The sequence below is a fragment of the Scyliorhinus torazame genome, chromosome 9 (assembly GCF_047496885.1).
Source record: "Scyliorhinus torazame isolate Kashiwa2021f chromosome 9, sScyTor2.1, whole genome shotgun sequence".
NCBI lineage: Eukaryota > Metazoa > Chordata > Chondrichthyes > Carcharhiniformes > Scyliorhinidae > Scyliorhinus > Scyliorhinus torazame.
The window spans coordinates 265,331,554-265,357,171 of record NC_092715.1 but is presented as its reverse complement, the minus strand read 5'-3'; the positions used below and the strand labels follow the sequence as shown (position 1 = coordinate 265,357,171).

Sequence of the window (25,618 nt, the reverse complement as noted above, 5' to 3'; positions counted from 1 at the left end):
TCCCGGCCCTGGGTCACTGTCCGTGTGGAGTTTGCACATTCTCCCCGTGTTTGCGTGGGTTTCGCCCCCACAACCCAAAGATGTGCAGGCTAGGTGGATTGGCCACGCTAAATTGCCCCTTAATTGGAAAAAATGAATTGGGCACTCTAAATTTTTTTTTTAAAGGTATCGTAGAACTTGCTAATCATTTGTTTGTGCTCTGCAGAAATCAGGTTCTTTTTCACCAGGAAAATAGAGGAGTTAAGACAAAGGGATATCTTATTCAGGATAAAGTCTCTGAGTTGCAGATATTTAAAAAGAAGAGTGTCTCAGAATTTAATTTTGTTTTATTTATTCATTTACGGGATGTGAGCATCGCTGGTTAGGTCAGTGTTTATTGCCCATCCCCAGTTACCCTTCAGAAGGTGGTGGTGAGCTGCCTTCTAGAACCGATGCAGTCATTCAGGTGCAGGTACACCCAATGTGTTGTTAGGGAGTGAGTTCCTGAATTTTGACCCAGCGGCAGTGAAGGAACGGCCAATATATTTCCAAGTCAGGGTGGTGAGTGACTTGGAGGGGAACCCCTGGTGGTGGGGTTCCCAGGTATCTGCTGCTCTTGTCCTTCTAGATGGTAGTGGTCATGGGTTTGGAAGGTGCTGTCTAAGGAACCTTGGTGAGTTGCTGCAGTGCATCTTGCAGCTGGTACACACGGCTGCCAATGTTCGTCAGTGGTGGAGGGTTTGAATGTTTGTGGAAGGAGAAATCAAGCGAGCTGCTGTGTCCTGGATGGTGTTGAGCTTCTTGAGTGTTGTTGGAGCTGCACTCATCCAGGCAAGTGGAGAGTGTTCCATCACACTCCTGACTTGTGCCTTGTAGATTGTGGACAGGCTTTGGGGGGGTCCGGAGGTGAGTTAATCGCCATAGGATTTCTAGCCTTTGACCTTCCCTGGTACCCACAGTATTAATATGGCTAGTCCAGTTCAGTTTCTGATCAATGGTAACCCCCAGGGTGTTGATTGTTGGCATAAGCTGCTCGAAAGATGATCAGGAAGCATCACTGAACATATTTCCCATCCCACAAATGCCTCACTCTCTCCAAGTATCGAATCCACGGTCTACAAGACGTGTTAGGGTTGCCCTGGATGGGAGAAAGAGTGGAAATCAGTTTAGACCTCCCTTCCAGTTGACAGACCATTCTCCACGCTCTAAGAGTAACAATAATAATAGGATTCTCGCACCTCTCACAGAACCTGACCTAAAATCCCCATAAAATAACAGGACCTACAGAGAGCAAACCAAGTGTCTGCTTCACTACCGAGTCAAATGGAGGCAGCGTCCTTTCTAACTCAATTCCTCGTAAGCCTAAAGGCCAGTTGGTACAGTCTAATATTCGGGGCACACAGACGCCACCTTGGAACCTGGGAGTTGCAGCGTGGCAAACTTCAGACGAAGCTTCCTCTTATTCCAGATAAACAAACTGATCATTCCATTAATCTCCTTTAATGCTCCAGTTGAGAACAAGATTGGCAACATTGTAAAGTGTATAGCAATCTAGGCAACACATTCATTTTAATCTAGGCAATCCTGTCCAGCCACGCGATCGACAAGGAAGACCAACAGGTCATATTCCATCGAATAGAAGCAATCGACCATGGATGGTTAGCCCCATACAGCTATCTATAAGAAGGGGTGATTGGAACACCCAGGTACTTAAACCCCAACGGGCACCGCCTAAAAAGGGGATCGGCAAAGGGGAGTGAGATTTGCCCCTCAACTCTCCTTGAAAAATTAATCTTATAACCAGAGAAGGCACTAAACCTCCCCACCACATCAATAATAGCGAGAACTCAGACATCCAGCTTCGACACAAAACAGCAGCGCATCGTCCACATAAAGCGTATTCTTATGCTGCCTCTCCCCATAACCCAGCCCGGTTGCCTCCTAATAGCCTCCGCAAGCAACTCTATGGCCAATGCAAACAGCAAGGGGGGGGGCAGGGGATACCCCTGCCTAGTCCCTCTCTGCAAGACAGTTCTCGGACCGAAGACCATTTGTGAGTACCATAGAATCCCTACAGTGCTGAAGGAGGCCATTCGGCCCCTTCGAGTCTGCACCACCCTCTGAAAGAACACCCTGCCTAAGCACGCACCCCTTGCCTATCCCCGTGACCCCACCTAACCTGCACATCTTTGGACTGTGGGAGGAAACCGGAGCACCCGGAGGAAACCCACGCACACACGGGGAGAACAGTCACCAGAGGCTGGAATTGAACCCTGGTCACTGGCTCTGTGACGCAGCAGTGCTAACCACTGTGGCACCAAAGACGGCTGATACAGCACCTGAACCATTTAATATATTCCTCACCCAACCCAAATCCCAGCAGTGTGTACACCAGATAATTCCACTCCACCCGATCAAAGGCTTTCTCCGCATCCAAAGAGATTATCTAGTTCCCGCTTCTGGAAAGCCTGGATCACATTCAATAACCGTCCAATATTATCAATGGAAAGCCTACCCTTTCTGAACCTATTCCTGGACCTTACCCAGCTGAAGCTCCTTAATGGCCACAGCCATTTCATTTTTACAGATAGGAGCTCTGAGGACTAAGTGCTGCTCCTCCAAAACCACAGGGAGTTTGGGGGATGAGACGGAGGGATCCATGCACACTGCCATTTTACCGGATTGACCAGACATATAATTCAGCATAGAAATCCCTAAATGCCCTGTTGATCTCCTCAGTTTTCATTAACCTCCTACCGCCCCTGGGTTCCACACAGGAGGACTAGCCCTAGAGCCTGCCCTCTTCTTAGTCAAAAAACTTGGCTTATTCCCAAACTCGTCCAGTTTTTGCTTTGGGAACCTTAGACTTCTCTCGGCCTGCTGTACCAATAAAGAACCGGGAGTCAACCTAGATACATTAATCTCCTTCAGCAATTGCTTGTAAGGGGTTCTCCTTGACCTCTCCTCGACCTCGGCCAAGCCCATCTCCAGCAGGCACTGGTCCTCCCAATGGCCTCCGCCACTTGTTGGTTGTATAAGAAATGACCAACGCATTAGCATAGACCTTGCAGCTCTCCCACAAGATGGAAGCAGTGCGGCCGAAATGTCCTGGAAATTCTCTCTCTCCCCCCCCCCCCCCCCCGCCCCTTACAGCCAGGTCCCACCGTGCCTCGCTGTCTCCAGGACTCTGGTAATCTTTGCAATTATGGAAGTGAATGATTCTAGGCCTCAGGATACGGGTGCCCTCTTTCTAATTTGAAATGCCCGGCCTTCACATCCAGCTTAACAACACGTGGCAGCCACCTCTCAGATACGTTACAGGAGCCGTTCCTTCTGGCAGGCCAACCACCCAGATGTCATTTCTCCGACCTCGGTCTTCCAAATTTTCCAGGATTTCTGACGTGCCACCCAGGATAAAAGGATAAAATACGAACCTCAGCGGAAGATTTTCTTTTTTTTTTATTAAATATTTTATTGAAAATTTTTGGTCAACCAACACAGTACATTGTGCATCCTTTACACAATATTACAACAACACAAATAACAATGACCTATTTTATAAACAAAAAAATGAATAAATAATAAATAACAAAAATGAAAACTAGCCCTAATTGGCAACTGCCTTGTCACAAGTAACACTCTCCAAAAATATAATTTAACAGTCCAATATATAATTATCTGTAGCAACGACCTATACATACTATACAGTATATATTAACAACCCTGAGAGTCCTTCTGGTTCCTCCTCCTCCCCCCCCCCACCCCTCCCCCCCCCCCCCCCCCCCACCCCTCCCCCCCCGATCCTGGGCTGCTGCTGCTGCCTTCTTTTTCCCATTCCGTCTATCTTTCTGCGAGGTATTCGACGAACGGTTGCCACCGCCTGGTGAACCCTTGAGCCGACCCCCTTAGGACGAACTTAATCCGCTCTAGCTTTATAAACCCCGCCATGTCATTTATCCAGGTCTCCACCCCCGGGGGCTTGGCTTCTCGAGCACCTCGCACACCTGTCCTCCACCCCAAAAAATTTACTGAGCCGTGCTCCAGTCATATGTGCCCTGTGTAATACCTTAAACTGAATCAGGCTTAGCCTGGCACACGAGGACGACGAGTTTACCCTGCTTAGGGCATCTGCCCACAGCCCCTCCTCGATCTCCTCCCCCAGCTCTTCTTCCCATTTCCCTTTTAGTTCATCTACCATAGTCTCCCCTTCGTCCCTCATTTCCCTATATATATCTGACACCTTACCATCCCCCACCCATGTCTTTGAGATCACTCTGTCCTGCACCTCTTGTGTCGGGAGCTGCGGGAATTCCCTCACCTGTTGCTTCGCAAAAGCCCTCAGTTGCATATACCTGAATGCATTCCCTTGGGGCAACCCATATTTCTCGGTCAGCGCTCCCAGACTCGCGAACTTCCCATCCACAAACAGATCTTTCAGTTGCGTTATTCCTGCTCTTTGCCACATTCCATATCCCCCATCCATTCCCCCCGGGGCAAACCTATGGTTGTTTCTTATCTGGGACCCCCCCAAGGCTCCAGTCTTTCCCCTATGCCGTCTCCACTGTCCCCAAATCTTCAGTGTAGCCACCACCACCGGGCTTGTGGTGTAGTTCCTCGGTGAGAACGGCAATGGGGCTGTCACCATAGCCTGTAGGCTAGTCCCCCTACAGGACGCCCTCTCTAATCTCTTCCACGCCGCTCCCTCCTCCTCTCCCATCCACTTACTCACCATTGAAATATTAGCGGCCCAATAATACTCACTTAGGCTCGGTAGTGCCAGCCCCCCACTATCCCTGCTACGCTGTAAGAATCCCTTCCTCACTCTCGGGGTCTTCCCGGCCCACACAAAACCCATGATGCTCTTTTCAATCCTTTTAAAAAAAGCCTTCGTGATCACCACCGGGAGGCACTGAAACACAAAGAGGAATCTCGGGAGGACCACCATCTTAACCGCCTGCACCCTCCCTGCCATTGACAGGGATACCATATCCCATCTCTTGAAATCCTCCTCCATCTGTTCCACCAACCGCGTTAAATTTAACCTATGCAATGTGCCCCAATTCTTAGCTATCTGGATCCCCAGGTAACGAAAGTCCCTTGTTACCTTCCTCAATGGTAGGTCCTCTATTTCTCTACTCTGCTCCCCTGGATGCACCACAAACAACTCACTTTTCCCCATGTTCAATTTATACCCTGAAAAATCCCCAAACTCCCCAAGTATCCGCATTATTTCTGGCATCCCCTCCGCCGGGTCGGCCACGTATAGTAGCAAATCGTCCGCATACAAAGATACCCGGTGCTCTTCTCCTCCCCTAAGTACTCCCCTCCACTTCTTGGAACCCCTCAACGCTATCGCCAGGGGCTCAATCGCCAGTGCAAACAATAATGGGGACAGAGGACATCCCTGCCTTGTCCCTCTATGGAGCCGAAAATATGCAGATCCCCGTGCATTCGTGACCACGCTCACCACTGGGGCCCTATACAACAGCTGCACCCATCTAACATACCCCTCTCCAAAACCAAATCTCCTCAACACCTCCCACAAATAATCCCACTCCACTCTATCAAATGCTTTCTCGGCATCCATCGCCACTACTATCTCCGTTTCTCCCTCTGGTGGGGCCATCATCATTACCCCTAACAACCTCCGTATATTCGTGTTCAGCTGTCTCCCCTTCACAAACCCAGTTTGGTCCTCGTGGACCACCCCCGGGACACATTCCTCTATTCTCATTGCCATTACCTTGGCCAGGACCTTGGCATCTACATTTAGGAGGGAAATAGGTCTATAGGACCCGCATTGTAGCGGGTCCTTTTCCTTCTTTAAGAGAAGCGATATCGTTGCTTCAGACATAGTCGGGGGCAGTTGTCCCCTTTCCTTTGCCTCATTAAAGGTCCTCGTCAGTACCGGGGCGAGCAAGTCCACATATTTTCTATAGAATTCGACTGGGAATCCATCCGGTCCCGGGGCCTTTCCCGCCTGCATGCTCCTAATTCCTTTCACCACTTCTTCTACCTCGATCTGTGCTCCCAGTCCCACCCTTTCCTGCTCTTCCACCTTGGGAAATTCCAGCCGATCCAAGAAGCCCATCATTCGCTCCCTCCCATCCGGGGGTTGAGCTTCATATAATTTTTTATAAAATGTCTTGAACACTCCATTCACTCTCTCCGCTCCCCGCTCCATCTCTCCTTCCTCATCCCTCACTCCCCCTATTTCCCTCGCTGCTCCCCTTTTCCTCAATTGGTGTGCCAGCAACCTGCTCGCCTTCTCCCCATATTCGTACTGTACACCCTGTGCCTTCCTCCATTGTGCCTCTGCAGTGCCTGTAGTCAGCAAGTCAAATTCTACATGTAGCCTTTGCCTTTCCCTGTACAGTCCCTCCTCCGGTGCTTCCGCATATTGTCTGTCCCCCCTCAAAAGTTCTTGCAGCAACCGCTCCCATTCCTTACTCTCCTGCTTCCCTTTATGTGCCCTTATTGATATCAGCTCCCCTCTAACCACCGCCTTCAACGCCTCCCAGACCACTCCCACCTGGACCTCCCCATTATCATTGAGTTCCAAGTACTTTTCAATGCACCCCCTCACCCTTAGACACACCCCCTCATCTGCCATTAGTCCCATGTCCATTCTCCAGGGTGGGCGCCCTCCTGTTTCCTCCCCTATCTCCAAGTCCACCCAGTGTGGAGCGTGATCCGAAATGGCTATAGCCGTATACTCCGTTCCCCTCACCTTCGGGATCAATGCCCTACCCAGCACAAAAAAGTCTATTCGCGAGTAGACTTTATGGACATAGGAGAAAAACGAGAACTCCTTACTCCTAGGTCTGCTAAATCTCCACGGGTCTACACCTCCCATCTGCTCCATAAAATCTTTAAGTACCTTGGCTGCTGCCGGCCTCCTTCCAGTCCTGGACTTCGACCTATCCAGCCCTGGTTCCAACACCGTATTAAAATCTCCCCCCATTATCAGCTTTCCCATCTCTAGGTCCGGAATGCATCCTAGCATCCGCCTCATAAAATTGGCATCATCCCAGTTCGGGGCATATACGTTTACCAAAACCACCGTCTCCCCCTGTAGTTTGCCACTCACCATCACGTATCTGCCCCCGTTATCCGCCACTATAGTCTTTGCCTCGAACATTACCCGCTTCCCCACTAATATAGCCACCCCCCTGTTTTTCGCATCTAGCCCCGAATGGAACACCTGCCCCACCCATCCTTTGCGTAGCCTAACCTGGTCTATCAGTTTCAGGTGCGTTTCCTGTAACATAACCACATCTGCCTTAAGTTTCTTAAGGTGTGCGAGTACCCGTGCCCTCTTTATCGGCCCGTTCAGCCCTCTCACGTTCCACGTGATCAGCCGAGTTGGGGGGCTTCCTACCCCCCCCCTTGTCGATTAGCCATCACCTTTTTCCAGCTCCTCACCCGGTTCCCACGCAGCAGTATCTCCCCCAGGCGGTGCCCCCCGCCCATCCTCTCCCATACCAGCTCCCCCCTCTCCCCAGCAGCAGCAACCCAGTAATTCCCCCCTCCCACCCCCCCCGCTAGATCCCCCGCTAGCATAATTACTCCCCCCATGTTGCTCCCAGAAGTCAGCAAACTCTGGCTGACCTCGGCTTCCCCCCGTGACCTCGGCTCGCACCGTGCGACGCCCCTCCTTCCTGCTTCTCTATTCCCGCCATGATTATCATAGCGCGGGAACCAAGCCCGCGCTTCTCCCTTGGCCCCGCCCCTAATGGCCAACGCCCCATCTCCTCCACCTCCCCTCCTCCCCCCATCACCACCTGTGGGAGAGAGAAAAGTTACCACATCGCAGGATTAGTACATAAAACCCCTCTTTGCCCCCCACATTCGCCCCACCACTTTGTTCGAACGTTCTTTTTAATAACCCGCTCATTCCAGTTTTTCTTCCACAATAAAAGTCCACGCTTCATCCGCCGTCTCAAAGTAGTGGTGCCTCCCTCGATATGTGACCCACAGTCTTGCCGGTTGCAGCATTCCAAATTTTATCTTCTTTTTATGAAGCACCGCCTTGGCCCGATTAAAGCTCGCCCTCCTTCTCGCCACCTCCGCACTCCAGTCTTGATAAACGCGGATCACCGCGTTCTCCCATTTACTGCTCCGAGTTTTCTTCGCCCATCTAAGGACCATTTCTCTATCCTTAAAACGGAGGAATCTCACCACTATGGCTCTGGGAATTTCTCCTGCTCTCGGTCCTCGCGCCATCACTCGGTATGCTCCCTCCACCTCCAACGGACCCGCCGGGGCCTCCGCTCCCATTAACGAGTGCAGCATCGTGCTCACATATGCCCCGACGTCCGCTCCCTCCACACCTTCAGGAAGACCAAGAATCCTCAGGTTGTTCCTCCTTGCGTTGTTTTCCAGTGCCTCCAACGTTTCCACACATCGTTTCTGATGTGCCTCCTGCGTCTCCGTCTTCACCACCAGGCCCTGTATATCGTCCTCATTCTCGGCTGCCTTTGCCTTCACGACCCGAAGCTCCCGCTCCTGGGTCTTTTGTTCCTCCTTTAGCCCTTCGATCGCCTGTAGTATCGGGGCCAACAGCTCTTTCTTCATTTCCTTTTTGATCTCTTCCACACAGCATTTCAAGAACTCTTGTTGTTCAGGGCCCCATGTTAAACTGCCACCTTCCGACGCCATCTTGGTTTTTGCTTGCCTTCCTTGCCGCTGTTCTAAAGGATCCACTGCAATCTGGCCACTCTCTCCTCCTTTTTCCATCCGTATCCAGGGGGGATTCCCTTCTGGTTTACCGCACAGTGTTTTTAGCCGTCAAAATTGCCGTTGGGGCTCCTATCAAGAGCCCAAAAGTCCGTTTCACAGGGAGCTGCCGAAACGTGCGACTCAGCTGGTCATCGCCACACCCGGAAGTCCTCCTCAGCGGAAGATTTTCAATGTTGGGGATTCTTTTCTCCGTTTCATTCATCAAGCCCTCTTATTAGTATTCCTCCGCTCGGCCTCGGAGCACTCGCGCGTTCTGTCAGCACGCCTCTGACCTGTGACTCGGATAATGTTCGTGGTCACCATTTTCAGCGCCTCAGCGAGCGCCGGCCCGCGAGTCCGCACGAGGTTCAAGTCGCCATGTTGAAAAGGCCGCTCCACCCCAGCCGAATCCGACTGCACCATTTTATCGCTGGGTTTCTTCACGTTTCTCGGCATTTTCCCTCCAACACTTATCCCAAAGTCTTCCAGGGGCATGCTACCAAATATTTACTTTCCGATTAGGCGCATGTATGCCGGGCAAAGAGGGTAAAAGACGGATTATAAAGCGAGTGTCACGGGGAAAAGCTACTATTCCAAGGCAGCACAGTGGCGCAGTGGTTAGCACTGGGAACTACGGCGCTGAAGACCCTGGTTCGAATCCCGGCCCTGGGTCACTGTCCGTGTGGAGTTTGCACATTCTCCCCGTGTCTGCGCGAGTTTCGCCCCCACAACCCAAAGATGTGCTGGTTAGATGGATTGGCCACGCTAAATTGCCCCTTAATTGGAAAACAAAATATTGGGGACTCTTTTTTTTTCTGAAATCTTTTTATTGGCAAGGTACTCTAAATTTAGTTTTAAAAAGCTGTTATTCCCGCGCCCGCATCATGTGGCGCCCGCTCCCCATCGGAAAATGTAATCTCATGCATCCCACTTAGTCACATATTTGTCAATTTGGCCTCGGAAATCCCAGTGGAATGTGTGGGATGGAAATTTCGACAGGTTGCCCATGTAGCTTCTATCGGATTAAAAACTGGTCAGAATCTCATGGTTGGGGGGGTCAGGGGAGGAAACAGGCCGAGGGCCCTATATCAAAGCACATACAAGGATGATACCAGAACTGAGAGATTAAACTGTATCAGGAAACATTGAACATGCTTGGGGCTCTTTTCTGTAGAAAAGAGAAGGTTGAGGGCTAACCCGATCGAGATCTTTTTGAAATAATATTGGATGGGGTAGAGATATAGGGAAAATAATTCCACTCGTGGGGAAGACCAAAACCGGGGTCAGGAATATAAGATGACGGTGGTGGTCAGGTGCCCCAGGTCTGCGCTTCCCGGAACACGGGATTTCTCCGGATTTAACTTTCGGAGCCTGTGCATCCACACTGTTCTGCCGCACAGGTGTAAACCCCAAACCCGGCCACCAGGGAGCAGAGGTAGCACTCTCTTCTCTGAGAAGTGTGGGTGGTTTGGGTTGGGAGGAGTCTAGCAGGGTGGGTGGGATCCGGCCTGGTCGTGGCAGCGACTTGGGGTGGCTCGAATGTTTCGATCATCCTTTTAACACCACCAGCCCAACAAGCTCCAAGCCGCCGTGCCCCCCCCCCCCCCCCAGAACTGATCTGCCAGGGCTCAGCAGATCCAGACCAACCAGCACTGACCACATGCTGGATTCCAAGGAATGCTGCTTTGGGGATCTCCAATATCCTGGGAACAGAGGGGAATAATCCCGGAGAACAAATCGTTTGCATCAAACCTGCACGTCTTTCTACACTAAGGGGCAATTTATCATGGCCAGCCCACCTCACCTCCACAGCTTTGGACTGTGGGAGGAAACCGGAGCACCCGGAGGAAACCCACGCAGACACGGGGAGAACGTGCAGACTCCGCACAGACAGTGACCCAGCGGGGAATCGAACCTGGGACCCTGGTGCTGTGAGGCAGCAGTGCTAACCACTGTGCCAACATGGATAGATGTGCGGTTGTCCACTTTGGTAGCAAAAACAGGAAGGCAGATTATTATTTCAATGGCTATAGATTAAGAGAGGGGAATATGCAATGAAACCTGGGTGTTCTTGTATGCCAATCACTGAAGGTAAGTAAGCATGCTCGGTACAACAGGCAGTAAAGCGTGCAAGTGATATGCTGGCCTTCATTGCGAGAGGATTCGAGTACAGGAGCAGGGATTCTCCCTGCAGTTACACAGGGCCTTGGTGAGGTCACACCTGGACTATTGTGAGCAGTTTTGGTGTCCTTATCTGAGGGAGGATGTTCTTGCTGCGGAGGGAGCGCAGCGAGAGTTTACCAGACTGATTCCTGGGATGGTGGGACTGACAAATGAGGAGAGATTGAGTCGATCAGGATTATATTCACTGCAGTTCAGAAGAATGAGGGGGGGTGGGGGGGGGGGGGGGGGGGGTCACATAGAAACCTATAAAATTCTAACAGGACCAGGCAGGGCAGATGCAGGAAGGATGTTCCCGATGGCAGACGAGTCCAGAACCAGGGGGTCACAGTCTGAGGACACGGGATAGACCATTTAGGACTCAGATTGGGAGGGATTTCTTCATGCAGAGGGGGATGAGTCTGTGGAATTCGCTACCACAGAAAGCGAAATCTGTGGACGCGATCTACTGGCCACGTCCCACCTGAACCGGAGCGCGATCCGGCAGGTAGACGGAGGGAAAGGCCTCTTCCGGGATTTACCCGGTCCGCCACACCTTCGCGATCTGGATCTAGCCCATTGTGGGCAGGATCACTATTTGGCAAATCTGCATACTAGAGTGAATAGCTCGTCTCACTCTGATATGCACTGGCCTGATCTGGAACATAGAACATACATAGAACATACAGTGCAGAAGGAGGTCATTCGGCCCGAAGCTTTGTGATCTAACCCCTTCGCCTCAGAGACTTTCGGTGAGTGGTGTTCAGTACTGATCCCCACAAACAGTGGGGGTTGGGACGGGTGGGGTGGGGGGGAGGGGCGGGGGGGGGGGGTGAGGAGTGTCCCTGCTCGACCACCAAAAACAAGTAGAGTGCTGTTGGATAGCGGAATTGTTCCAACCGCTTTTAGCGCCGGGAACAACCTCTCGGTTCCCGCCCAGAAAGGACTTTTATTTTTGGTGCGATCGCGCCCTATATGTTTTCGAGAAGGAGTTAGACATAGCACTTGGGGATATGAGGGGGGAAATGGGAACAGCTTACGGAGTTGGATGATCAGCCATGATCATAATGAATGGCGGAGCAGGCTCGAAGGGCCGAATGGCCTGCTGCTCCTATTTTCTATGTTTCCTCGTAACCCCTTGTTCCAGACCACTCAGCCAGAGGAAATTACATCCCTGCATGAAGTCCATCGGGCCTTGTCAGAATTTTATACGTTTCAATTAGATCCTCTCTCATTCTTCTAAACTCCAGGGAATACAGGCTCTGTCGACCCAATCTCTCCTCATACGACAACCCTGCCACCCCAGGAGTCAATCTGGTGAACCTTCCCTGCACTCCCTCACTGCAAAGTACATCCTTTCTTAGATAAGGAGACCAAACGTGGCTGCTAACAGAATAGCAACAATCACTTGCATTTATATAGCCTCTTTATAGTCGCAAAACATTCCAAGATGCTTCACCGGAGCTTTAACTGCAAAATTTGATATGGTTGAGCCACGTAAGGAGTTATTAGGACAGATGACCAAATGCTTGGCCAGTGATGTAGGTTTTAAGGAGCGTTTTACAGGTGGAGAGAGATGTGGAGATGTTTAATAAGGGGGGGGGGTGGATTGCTGAGCTTAAGATCGGGAGTCTGAAAGCACAACTGCCTAAATGGGGTGATTAAGATTGGGAATGCGGAAGAGGCCTGGCTAGCAGGGCTGCAGAGAGCTTGGAGGGTTTTGGGGGCTGGAGGGGGCGAGGCCATGGAGCGAACTGAAAATAAGGAGGAGAGTTTTAAAATGGAGGCATTGGAGGCTGAAATTGGATGAATAAGTATCGAACGGGGAGGATAAAATTTGCCAGTGGACGGGTACTCAGGCTGTGCTGGGGACTTTCAAACATGCCTTGTCAGTAAGGAGATATCAACTGGGGATGGTCATGTTATTTTTGGCCAATGTGCGCATTGCATTCTGAATCGTTAACAAATAAATCTTGCAAATATTCGTTGATCTTTATTTCAATTTACACATCCAGATTACTATTGCTTAAAGGGTTTCTTCTACAGCATTGATACAGGCGTATATAACGGTCCCCAATTCATGTAACAAGAGATAAAATATCTCAATAATCCTACAACTGCCCTGTCCAGTTGTCTTGTTCACTTACTAGTGAGTAGTGAGTTGGTCGAAGACTAAATGTTCTTGTTGTTTCAGGATTCTTAGCAATGATGTCATCCCCCTGACTCACATTTATGGCACCAGAATGAAAGGGATTGAAGTGTTTTGTCCAGTGGAACCCCCTCCCCCATACGAAGCTGTGGTGGGCGACCAGAGTGACGGGCAGGTCAGTAAACACACTCTCTCCCCATTGGGCACGGAACAACACCCCCACCCAGGGAACTCACCCCCCCCCCCCCCCCCCCCCGCACCCCTCACAGACCCCCAGGGAACTCACCCCCCCGCATCCCTCACAGACCCCCAGGGAACTCCCCCCCTGCCCCTCCTCAATGGAAGCACCCCCTCCCCAAAATAAACCTATCAATAGTAATTTTTACTGTCACAAGTAAGCTTACATTAACACTGCAATGACGTTACTGTGAAAATCCCCTAGTCACCACATTCCGGCACCTGTTCGGGTACACAGAGGGAGAATTCAGAATGTCCAATTCACCTAACAAGCACGTCTTTCGGGACTTGTGGGAGGAAACCGGAGCACCCGGAGGAAACCCACGCAGACACGGGGAGAACGTGGCAGACTCCGCACAGACAGTGACCCAAGCCGGGAATCGAGCCTGGGACCCTGGCGCTGTGAAGCCACGGTGCTAACCACTGTGCTACCCTGCTGCCTTAGCATACTCTCATGTTAAGTCAAGAACCTCTTTGAACATACGTGTTGAACATTCTGATCAGAGTGGAATTGAAGATTTCCAATGTGGCTGTTTGTGGGAGTGTTGTTAACACCAGTTATGCAGTTGCCATAAAGCGGAGAGTACAGAATCTGAGGTAATTTGAGAGGAATTAAGTCAAATATCCACTTTTCCTAGGAGCACTGATTTATGTTGACACTACTGGGCCAGCTTTCTGGGAATATTTAGAGTTTAATATTAACATTGGCTGAATTCCACCAGCAAGCTGAGAAATATGTTATTTGCACTGCGAAGACAGAGATGGATTATCTACTTACGCGAAGTCACTTTAATTGGAATGATTGTGCTTAATAGAGTGAGCGTCCTCGCAAATGAATAGGGGCATATTTAGATCTCGAAAAACAAAACCGAGGAAATGAAGACAATTTCCGATCAGACTCACTCTTCCAACAGCACACCTTGCTGCTTTAATGGCGCCGCACAATGACTAACGCAGCAAGGTTCTTCACAGGAGCAGTTATCAAACTGAAACTGTGACCGAGATATTAGGGCAGCCTTGGTCTTTAAGGAGCATCTTAAAACAGGAGAGGCGGAGAGAGATAATTCCATGTCTTAGGGCCTTGGCAGGTATTAATAGCAATAATCTTTACTATTGTCACAAGTAGGCTTACATTAACACTGCAATGAAGTTACTGTGAAAATCCCCTTGTCGCCACATTCCGGCACCTGTTCGGGTACACAGAGGGAGAATTCAGAATGTCCAATTCACCTAACAAGCACGTCTTTCAGGACTTGTGGGAGGAAACCAGAGCACCCGGAGGAAACCCACGCAGACACGGGGAGAACGTGCAGACTCCCCACAGACAGTGACCCAAGCCGGGAATTGAACCTGGGACCCCGGCGCTGTGAAGCAACAGTGCTAACCACTGTGCTGCCGTGCCGCCCACAAAGGATGGTGTGATGGAAACTGAGGTTGCTGAAGAGGCCAAACTTAGAAGAGGGCACTAGGAAGGAGGGTTGTGGGGCTGGAGGAGGTTACAGAGACAGGGAGGGGCAAGGGGGCTGTGGAAGTAGTTGAGTCGGAAACATTAGGGACCTTCAAGCGGCTATTGGATAGGTACATGGATTACGGTAGAATGATATCGTGCAGATTAATTTGTTCTTAAGGGCAGCACAGTAGCACTGTGTATAGCACAATTGCTTCACAGCTCCAGGGTCCCAGGTTCGATTACGGCTTGGGTCACTGTCTGTGCGGAGTCTGCACATCCTCCCCGTGTCTGCGTGGGTTTCCTCCAGGTGCTCCGGTTTCCTCCCACAGTCCAAAGATGTACAGGTTAGGTGGATTGGCCATGATAAATTGCCCTTAGTGTCCGAATATGCCCTTAGTGTTGGGTGGGGTTACTGGGTTATGGGGATAGGGTGGGGAGGTGTTGACCTTGGGTAGGGTGCTCTTTCCAAGAGCCGGTGCAGACTTGATGGGCCGAATGGCCTCATTCTGCACTGTAAATTCTATGAAAACCATGACAACACTTTAACAATACTGCATTGGTCGAAGGATGCTCCTTCTTTCTTTGCACAGTCATTTTCCGCTGAGCCGGAGTTTTTCCTTTTTGTGTGACTTCAGTGAACTCCCCCAGTAGGAAATGCTTGTGAATCGCTGCGGGATCAGTCAAGGCCACACACAGGCTTCCTGCCGTATTGTCTGGAACCTTAGCTCGCTGATCCATGCGGTGCCGACCCCAGCCCCCCCCCCCCCCCCCCTCTACTAATCTTGATGTGATGACAGATGAGAACAGTAATTATCAAAACGTTAATAATCTCACTTTTGCTTCACCCACTTCCCCGTGCTGTCTCTCATAGCTTTGCACAGGGGCTTGCATTCCTTAGTGACACGGGGAAGGAGTAAGCGGGGCAGAGGAGAAGTGTGGGAGGGGCAGACTCTGGGGGGTGGAGAGTGTAGAGGGAATTCAGGGGAGTGGAAGTGGCGAATGGGAAGTGGAGGAGCGGGGAATGGAGGGGAGGGATGCAGGAATTGCGTGGCGTGGAATGGGTGAATGGAACTCGGGGGGGAGGGGAAGTATGGGTGGGGGAATGGGGGGGGTCAAGAGTGGGGGGAGGGGGAACTGGGGAAGTGGGTGTGAATGAGGGGAGAGGAATGGGGAGGTAATGCAGGAAAGGTAAGGGAGAGTGGGACGAAGAGGTGGGGGAGGTGGAAAGGCAAAGACTGTGTGGGTCTCTCACAGTAACGTTGACGGCCTTCCATGATCGCCGTGGAACTGCAGACCAAGAACGCCGCTGGGAACAACAAGGTGGAAGAAAAATCTATCACATCTTTTGCTGCACAAATGTTAGAGGTGGAAATAAACGGGCCAAGAGGCAAGAATCATCCGATTGGATAGTGAAGTGCCTGCTCATGTTCTGATTGGTCAAGGGAAAGCTATGAGCTGCGAGGATGGACATGTGGGGTGACCAGTGGGAGGGAGGTGGGACCGTGGCATTTGGAAGGAGGTGAGGAAAGCTGCAGGATTATATTCCGGCCTACCAGGCAGGCTCTTCAGATACCAACAACAAGATGGTGGGAGGCGCACTCCAGGCACAGACTGTACACTCTATATTGGATGATTTGGCGGCCATTCCAAGTGGGACATGGGTACATCCAACATCCAGGCCACAATTTCTACCCCCCACCTGTGAGGTAGCAACAACTGGAGGAGGAGCGTGAGCATAGGATCACTACAGTGTAGAAGGAGGCCATGCCATTCAGCAAGGTCCCACGAAAAAAATATATTGTTTTGCTCTCAGGATGTTGAGTGAGGGATTAGCATTGGACAGCGAGTGAAACTCCACTGCTCCCCTCATATTGGCCGTGGGGACTTTGCACCACCTTCGAGAGGGCTGATGGGGCCTCAGTTTAAAGACTTGCCTGAAAGACAGTACCTCGGACCGTGCAGCACTCCCTCAGTACTGTACCGGGAGTGTCAGCCTGCATTACCTACTCCAGTCTCTGGAGTATGATTCAAAACGCCAACCTTCTGAACTCAATATGCTAACGCCACTCACAGCTGACACCGCTTATGTCCTTTTCAATGTGCGAAAAGTGTGAAAACCTGCTGCGATTTTAAAATGCCTCTTTGCAATTGCAGGTGACTGTGAACATATTGTATTTCAACTTGACAGTTTTGTGTTGCCAGGTTTCAAGCTTGCAGGTCGCAGAGGTCATGATGGAGCGTCTGAAAGAACATCATGTGCAACATCTGATGGTAAGGCAGTGGTAATAGCGCATAGTTCTGCCCTGTCAGGGTCACCCTTGTTCGCAAGTCTCTGGAGTGGACCTTGAACCCATGGCCTTTTGATTCCGAGGGAGAGACCAGGTTATGGCAATTGTGTCGGGGGTGACTGCATTAGGTGCATACGGTGACTATTTCCTGCGTTACTTTGCAGATAACAATCCCCCGAGTGGCTCTCTCAGCGACACACTGCAACTCTGCGTCGTACACCCTCCCAGGAGCAGGAATCCTGAAACAGAATGCAGGAAGTCCAGCAGACTGGGTCTGTGGGGATCAAACAGTGACCCCACTGCTCCAAGAACTCGTTATAGAAGGTAACATGACAAAGGGCAGTTCCTTGTGCTTCAAAACGTTGCCGGTCAGATCACACCTCGAGTATTGTGAACAGATCTGGCCTCTCCTGTTAGAAAGTGACACCAGGGCGGGATCCTCCGACCCCTCGACGGATCGGAGAATCGCCAGTGGCGCCGCGTTAATCCCGTCCCGCCTCTCCGACGCTGGCTGCCGAATTCTCCGGTGCCGGTTTTCGGGCAGGATCGGGGATCGACCCACGCCGGTCGGTGGCCATTGACAGGCCCCCCCCCCCCTCCCCCGCCAATTCTCCGGGCCCCGATGGGCCGAGCTGCCGCCCGTTTTCGGCCAGTCCCGCCGACGTTAAATGGACATGGTCCATGACGGCGGGACCTGACTTGTTGGCCGTCTAGCGGGGTCCTTGGGGTGGGGGGGGGGCATGGGGGGATCCGGCCCCGGGGGGGGGGGGGGGGCCACAGTGGCCTGGCCCTCGATCGGGGGCCCATCGATCTGCGGGCGGGCCTGTGCCGTGGGGGCACTCTTACCCTCCGCGCCGGCCTCTGTAGGGCTCCGCGATGGTTCGGCGCGGAGAGGAACCCCCCTTCGCATGCGCAGGAACACGCCGGCGGTTTTGCGCATGCGCGGGACCACGGCGGCCCTTCGCAATTCCGGGTGGCCCGACGCCGGAGTGGTTCGCGCCGTTCTTGTGCCGGTGCCGCCCATCCCGCCATGTGCGGGAGAATCCTGCCCCAGAGACTTGATACGAAAACATTTACAAGAAAGGAAAACAGAAGCATGTGGTGATGGTTATCAGGACAGACTGAACAGGCCGGGGTTCTTTTCTCCAGGAAAGAGAAGACTGAGGGCTGACCTGATTGAGGCCCTTAAAATTATGAAAGGGGTTCGATAGGGTAGACACAGAGAGAGAATTTCCACTTGAGGACAGGGCCAGAATGAGGGGCTCATCCGTAGAAGCTAATAAATGCACCAGGGAGTTCAGGAGGATGTCTTTATTTAGAAAGTGATGAGAATGTGGGACTCACTATCACAGGGAGGAGTTGAGGTAAATGGCGTAGCTACAGTTAAGGAGAAGTTGGATAAACACGAGGGAGAAAGGAGTGGAAAGATATGTTGATAGGGGGGAGATGAAGAAGGGTGGGAGGAGGCCTAGGGGGAGCATTAACTCCAGCAGGCCTTTTGGGCCTGTTTCCGTACTGTAAATTTAAGGTGCTGGCCTGTTGTGCCACAGGCCACTTATTCTGCTTTTGCTTGAAATGGCCTGTCGCGTGTTATTTTCATACAACGGCAGATTGTTCATCCTGGCCCCTCACGTTTCACAACCTCTCCACACAGAGAGGCAAAACTTCACAATGTTTTGGTTAATTTTTGCTTCATTGCGACTGCGGCGGCTTCTGATTTTCACTTTTCCCCCTCTGTTAACTGGAGATTGATTTACTTTTTGGGAAACATGAGCTCCTGGTGAAGAGCTTTGTGTCTAGAATCAAAGAATCAGGCTGCATAGAAGGAAACAGTTAGCCCATCACTGATTGAACACACTGTCGAATTAATCCCATTGCCTTTCCCCCGTTGCACTGCCGAGTTCTCTTTTTCAGTTGTATATCCTTTTGAAAGTTACTATTCAGTCTGCTTGCGTTCCAGATTGTGACCATAGATCGAGGGATCGATTCAACTAAATGGGAACAAAGTCCCCGAGTGAGCGGTTTTAGCTGCATGTTACCTCGCTTCACAATGCTGAGGGACATGTCTATACAACGTGACTCACCTGGGCCCCTTGGCAATGCTGACTGGCACCCAGGTGGCACTGCCTGGGTGCCCACATGGCACCAGCAGTGCCAAGGTACTACCCTGCCCAAAAAGGCATACAGCTGGGGGCCTCCAATCCCCTGGAGACCCCCACGAGTGCGCTTCCGTCAGCTCCCCGTTTGTGGCGGGGGGAGAGAGGGGGGGGGGGGCAGTGCTGACGCCACTCTCCCGAGGTCTCTGAGGCGAAGGGGATGAATCCTAAAGCCTCGGGTATCTCGGGAATCTGCACATTAGAGTGAGACTAGCTGCCTCGCTTTAAAACGCACATTTGCCAAGCGGTGATCCCGCCCATTAGTGGGCGGGGTCTACATTCGCAACGCCTCGCCAAAGCGTGGTCGATCTCACAAGGTGTTGTGAGTCGGGTAGATCCCGGAGCAGAGTCTCCTGGCTTATATCGGGCACGCAGTGCCGTGGCGAGCTGCCTTTCGGGCGCAGCGTGGCGAGAGCATCGCGCCCTGAGAATTGGAATGGGGAGGTCAGGAACAGTATAGGTAAAGTTCCAGAATTGTATCGAGACATTTAAGGGGAAGCTAGGTGTTCTCCGAATCATTAAACTGGGTAAATAGATACATGAGGGAGTAACGAATAGGAGAGGCTGATGGGGTGAGTTGAAGAGGGGTAAGAGGAAGCTCGTGACGCATAAACATCAACACAGGCCAGTTGGGTGGGGGACACAGAGTGGAAGATAGGAGGCTGGCTAGGACAGCGTTGGGCAAATCGAGGTCTTGAATTCACAAAGGCAAAGAGTTTGGGGAGTGGATGAGCTGAAGCAGAAGGGGAAGGGACGATGGAGAGAATACGGGGCTGGAAGTTCGCTAATTGTTGAATTAGACAGCGAGATTGGAAGCAGCTTGGTTCGATGTGAGACACTGATCTTCTAGTTTAGGCCCAGAATGATGGTTGTCCACAAGTGATCACAAGCTGCTAATCTGATCAAGATGTTCAGCTCAGGTTAGAAACCAGGAAACGAATACTCGGGAGGTTATTTGAAACCTGAGATTAGGTTACGACCTTGAAATTACTTTGGTGTATTTCATTAATAAAATATACTTTCATTTTATGCGTGAGCCTCAGTTTCGAGTTCCTTTATTTCCCTGCAGGAGTTATGAGGATTAATATTTGTAATGCCACCATTTGCTGGTTTTCCCCAAAAGGTCAACCACTGAAAATTCATGAGTAACTTGAGACCCTGCTCTACCCTGACCCCCAGAGACCTGCTGCAGAGATGTTGCCCCAGTCCTGACTTGCACCAAGTCCCATTCGCCCCTTCCCTGAGATCGCTGACCTACATTAGGTCCGGCAATGCCTCAGATTGAAACTTCTCACTTCTGGGTGAAATTCTCCCAAAACGGCGCCAATCAGACGGGCATCGCGCAGCCCCAAAGGTGCGGAATGCTCCGCATCTTTGGGGGCCGAGCCCCAACATTGAGGGGCTAGGCCGACGCCGGAGGAATTTCCGCCCTGCCAGCTGGCGGAAACGTCCTTTGTTTGCCCCCGCCAGCTGGCGCGGAAATGACATCCCCGGGCGGCGCATGCGCGGGAGTGTCAGCGGCTGCTGACAGTTTCCCACGCATGCGCAGTGGAGGGAGTCTCTTCCGCCTCCGCCATGGTGGAGACCGTGGCGGAGGGGGAAGGGAAAGAGTGCCCCCACGGCACAGGCCCGCCCGCGGTTCGGTGGGCCCCGATCGCAAGGCCAGGCCACCGTGGGGGCACCCCCCGGGGCCAGATCGCCCCGCGCCCCCCCCAGGACCCCGGAGCCCGCCCACGACGCCTTGTCCCGCCGTTCAAAAGGTGGTTTAATCCACGCCGGCGGGACAGGCAATTTATCGGCAGGGCTTCGGCCCATCCGGGCCGGAGAATCCAGCGGGGGGGCCCCGCCAACCGGCGCGGCCTGATTCCCCGCCCCCGCCGAATTACCCACCACTGCTCACTGTACTTCAGCTTTAAGCACCATAATTCCCTCCTTAATCCCTCTCCACCTCTCTATCCTTCTTCATAATATACTTCACAGAATCTGTCCCAACACTTCCTTATGTGGTTGGGTATTAAACTATGCTTGATAACGCACTTGTGAGGGGCTTTGCATAGTTTACCTGGTAGAAGCATTATGGAACTAATTTGTTGTTGTCCGATGTTCAATCGGTTGGGACAGGTCTAATCTTGATCAATGGGGCAGCAAACCCCCCCCCCCCCCCCCCATCCCCCCCCCCTCCCCCCACCCCTTACCTTTAGGCGCAGATTTTACAAATCCCATCAAGAGGTTTGCTGCTCTGAGTGAGGCAGCCTGAGGTGCTTTGCGGGCGGGAGATTGACTTTGACTCCACCCCCCCCCACACAATCAGATTGTCTCTCATTTAGGTTAATCCCTGTCGATCAGGTCATTTTGGGTCAATAACCCCTGTTTTCCTTGGACAGTAACCACGGGGCACAGATTGAAGGTAAGGAGCAGGAGTTTCGAGGGGACTCCAGAAAGGCTTTTTCACCCAGAGGGGGGGTGGGAATCTGGAACTCGCTGCCTGAAAGAGTGTTAGAAGCGGGAACCCTCAACATTGTTATGGGCCAGGGTTTAGAGAATCCCAAAGTGTATCATGGAGTTCACCTGACCCACAACATTACTAGATTGTGGTATGGGGAGCACACCGGCCCACTCTACAGGAGTACAGCAGAAATGGAAAAGTATTTTTTAAAGCAAAATAATGTTTATTCCATGAACTCAAGTTAAACTTTTTAAAACATACAGTGAACATCTACAACCCCCAAAGAGTACAACACTAAGTAATCCTTTAAGTTTCCTTTTAACATCCATACGACTTAAAAACACCTTTTAACAGAAGCACATTAGGTTTACATTCACTACTGCCAACATTTATAATTCTAAATTCACCAAATGATCAAGAGATAGTCTTTTGATGGCAGAGAGAACAGCAGTGCACCTGCTTGGGCTGGCTTCAGCTCCAACACTGAAAACGAAACTAAAACACACCCTGCAGCCTGCTCAAAAACGAAAGTAAAAAGCTGACAGAAAGCCCAGCTCCACCCACTCTCTGACATCACTGCAGTAGTGAACACCCATTTCTTAAAGGTACTCTCACTACAGATATTTATATACACACCCATTTATAAACACCCACTTCTTAAAGGTACTCTCAGATGACAACATTTAAGAAACATTTTAGATGAACACTTGAAATGCCATAGCATACAAGGGTACGAACCAAGTGCCGGAAAATGAGATTAGGATAGGATGGGCCTTTGTACTGTAAAACACAAGATTCCAGGACGGACAACCTTTGACCTCTCCTGGGCCTCTAAACACACGGCCACTCCCAGTGAGACTAGCCTCTGTGCTGGTCCCAACACAAGTACATTCAGCAGTATATGCCTATATATATGTCTTGACAGGCAGCACGGTGGCACAGTGGGTTAGCCCTGCAGCCTCACGGCGCCGAGGTCCCAGGTTCGATCCCGGCTCTGGGTCACTGTCCGTGTGGAGTTTGCACATTCTCCCCGTGTTTTTTTTAAAAATTTTGAGTGCCCAATTCATTTTTTCCAATTAGGGGGCAATTTAGCGTGGCCAATCCACCTACCCTGGATCGAACCTGGGACCTCGGCGCTGTGAGGCAACTTTCTCCCCGTGTTTGCAGGGTAGGTGGATTGGCCACGCTAAAATTGCCCCTTAATTGGAAAAAATGAATTGGATACTCTAAATTTAAAAAAAAATATATATATATATATGTCTCAAAAGCTGGGTTGGGGTGGAGGGGAGGGGCACATAGGTGGAGGACTGTGTTCCTGGAAGTTTCATCTCATGATCACCTGCTTCCAACTGCTCCGCCCTCACTCCTGCCATTGGCTGCCCGGCTTGTCAATCTTCATGATGCTCAGCCTTCCCCCACCAATTGGCCAAGTGAACAGCCTTCGTAATGCGACTGGGTTTTTAGTGTCCTGGAGATTCATCCACAATTCATGGAAACTCCAGGGTAATCCTGGAGGAGGGTTGGCAACCCTATCGTCCCCCCCCAGTCATGTTTAGAATGCTGATGCATGGGGTACAAACATAATGGATCTGGATTCTCCCCAATTCCTGTCCTGCCCCCCCCCTTTCCCTGTGTAATATGCCCAATCTGATCTGTCCCGCCCTTCCAGCGCCCCAATAATTTCAACCCCTTCTTTTGCACTGTGTTCATTGAGTAACAGTCTCATTGAATTATTTCTGTTCTGCTCAGAATTAGTGGTCAGCTGCGAAGCGGCCACACAAACGGACGAAAGGCCAGAGGTGCAGGTCGTGACCTTGCGAAAGGGTCACAGGTCGGGAGCCCCCAGGTCGAGGCCCAGGTCGCTGGTGGATTACAGCAGCTACAGAGACACCAAGTTATTGGTTGCCAGCTTCTTGGAGCACTCGTCGTGCACAATGACCCCCGAGGTGCAGGAGCTGGTGGAAAATATTCGATCAGTGTTGCAATCTGATGAGGAACACATGGAGGAGGCAGTGGCAAGCGCCAACATACTCGATCAGGTGAGCGGCACTCATTGCAAGGGTGTTACGTTTCTCTGTGTGTGGTGTTAGTGTATCTGGCCCACTGGAGGGTCTATTGGGACAAGGAGGGCTCAGGTGCACAGTGTACCTTGGTTAGATTTTGAGGGAGGGTTTGAGGGAGAAACAGAGAGTTAGCCAGCAAGTCTCACTGCAGGAACTCAAGCCCAAACTCTTGGCTGACGCCCCTGGTGCAGTACTGCCACAGGTGCCGTCTTTTGGACGGCAAGGTTTGTGTGCAAGATATTCTTGTGATGGATCCCAAACAAGGCAGCTGACAGTGAATTTGTTTCTTTCATGGAATGCGGGCGTCGCTGGGCTGGGCCAGCATTTGTTCCCCATCCCTAATTGCCCTTGAACCGAGTGTCTTGCTCGGCCATTTCCGAGGGCAGTTAAGAGTCGACCACATTGCTGTGGGTCTGGTGTCACATGTAGGTCAGACCGGGGTAAGGACGGCAGATTTCCTCCCCTAAAGGACATTAGTGAACCAGATGGGATTTTACGACAATTGTTTCATGGTCGCCATCACTGAGATATAATTGAGTTTAAATTCCACAAGCTGCCATGGTGAGATTTGAACCCATGTCGAGCGCAGCACAACCAGAAAGGCTTTATCTGTGTTTTTCTCTTTTCGGATAGGCGATCACTGGCAGCTCCGAGCACAGCACCTTGAGCAGGCAGACGTCTCCGAGGCAAGGCCACGCACGACTACTGCACCTGCAGAGCTGCGGAGACCTGAGCACATTTGCCAATGCCGAGTCGGAGATGGGCGACCGAAGCAACCAGGACAAAAGCCACCAGGAGAGGCCGCACAGCCTGATCGGCGTGCTACAAGAGACTGTGCTTTAGACACGCAGGACATTTCGAGAGTGCGTTTTGAGCCAGGACACAGCTTCAAAACACCAGCAACTAACAATGCGTCAGAGGGAATAAGTCGAAGAGTGGGAGTGCAATACGAGGAAATCGAAAGACTGACTTAGAAAATATACCTAACGTGCTGGAGTATGCAAACATAATTTAGGAGATTCAGTGGAAAAATGCACTTACTTCAATGAGAAATGATGACATTTGTCCTTTAGATTGTGAAACGCCATGCTGTTTAAAAAGCATTTCATGCCTCTGGTAAGCCAATAATCCTGATGACTCTCTAACTGCCCGTGTTCATCAAAGAGAAATTTAATTCTCTGCACCTATTCCTTAGGTCTAATCTTGTCAAAGGGCACTTTATTTAAATCAGGAAATGAGGACTTGCCAGGTCAGACAAGGTAGTCACATGAGGACGGTTTTAACACTGACGTTTTCCTCGGTTTCTTTTATTGCTCTGAATGACATGTCCTTTGCATTTTGTAGCACTGTTTTGTTTAAAGTTTAACAGATGAATTAGTAGGTTTCTAATCTTTAATGTTATATATGTATAGAGAAAAATATAGATTATATATAAAAATAAAACCCTGCAACTATTCCTGTTCCATTTGAGGGTGTGTAATGCACAGCAGCACAATACACGCATCCCCCACCAATCTACTATGGAGGACTATACACGAGTGTGATTTACACTGAAATTAGTGTGTGATTTCACCTGACAATGGGCTGGATTCTCCGTTGCGAGTCCGGCCCGCTACTAGCAAGGATGGAGAATCTAGCGCCCCGTTCGCAGGTGGCGGGAATCGCTCCCACCACTCCTCAATGGTAATCCCCATTGAAGCCACTCAAGAGACCGGGCTAAGACTCCCGGTGCCCCGCTGAGTGAGTGCTGCGCTGTCAGAGTGCCGTCTTTTGGATGAGGTGTTAAGCCAGGGCCCAATGTGCACTCTCGTGAAATGCGATGTAAAATATGGTTTTTCTTTTGCTGGTTCCCAAACACGGTAGCTAACGGTAATAACGATTTTGTGGAATGTGGGCGTGACTGACCCAGGAACGCTAACAAGACATCGGTGGATGGGGAAAAAAAGATCCCATTGTTACCATCCTGAAG

General features: G+C 51.1%; 1 protein-coding gene across 1 annotated transcript in view; it reads left to right on the top strand.

Moving 5' to 3' along the window:
- fam189a2 (family with sequence similarity 189 member A2) overlaps positions 1–25,103 on the top strand; it is a 114,379-nt gene extending 89,276 nt beyond the window's left edge. Inside the window, 5 exon segments of the mRNA XM_072517400.1 lie at positions 13,055–13,184; positions 16,899–16,967; positions 17,149–17,308; positions 23,336–23,625; positions 24,283–25,103. Coding sequence (XP_072373501.1) covers positions 13,055–13,184; positions 16,899–16,967; positions 17,149–17,308; positions 23,336–23,625; positions 24,283–24,492 — 859 coding nt within the window. The 3' untranslated portion in view covers positions 24,493–25,103.
- Positions 25,104–25,618: the final 515 nt, after the last annotated feature.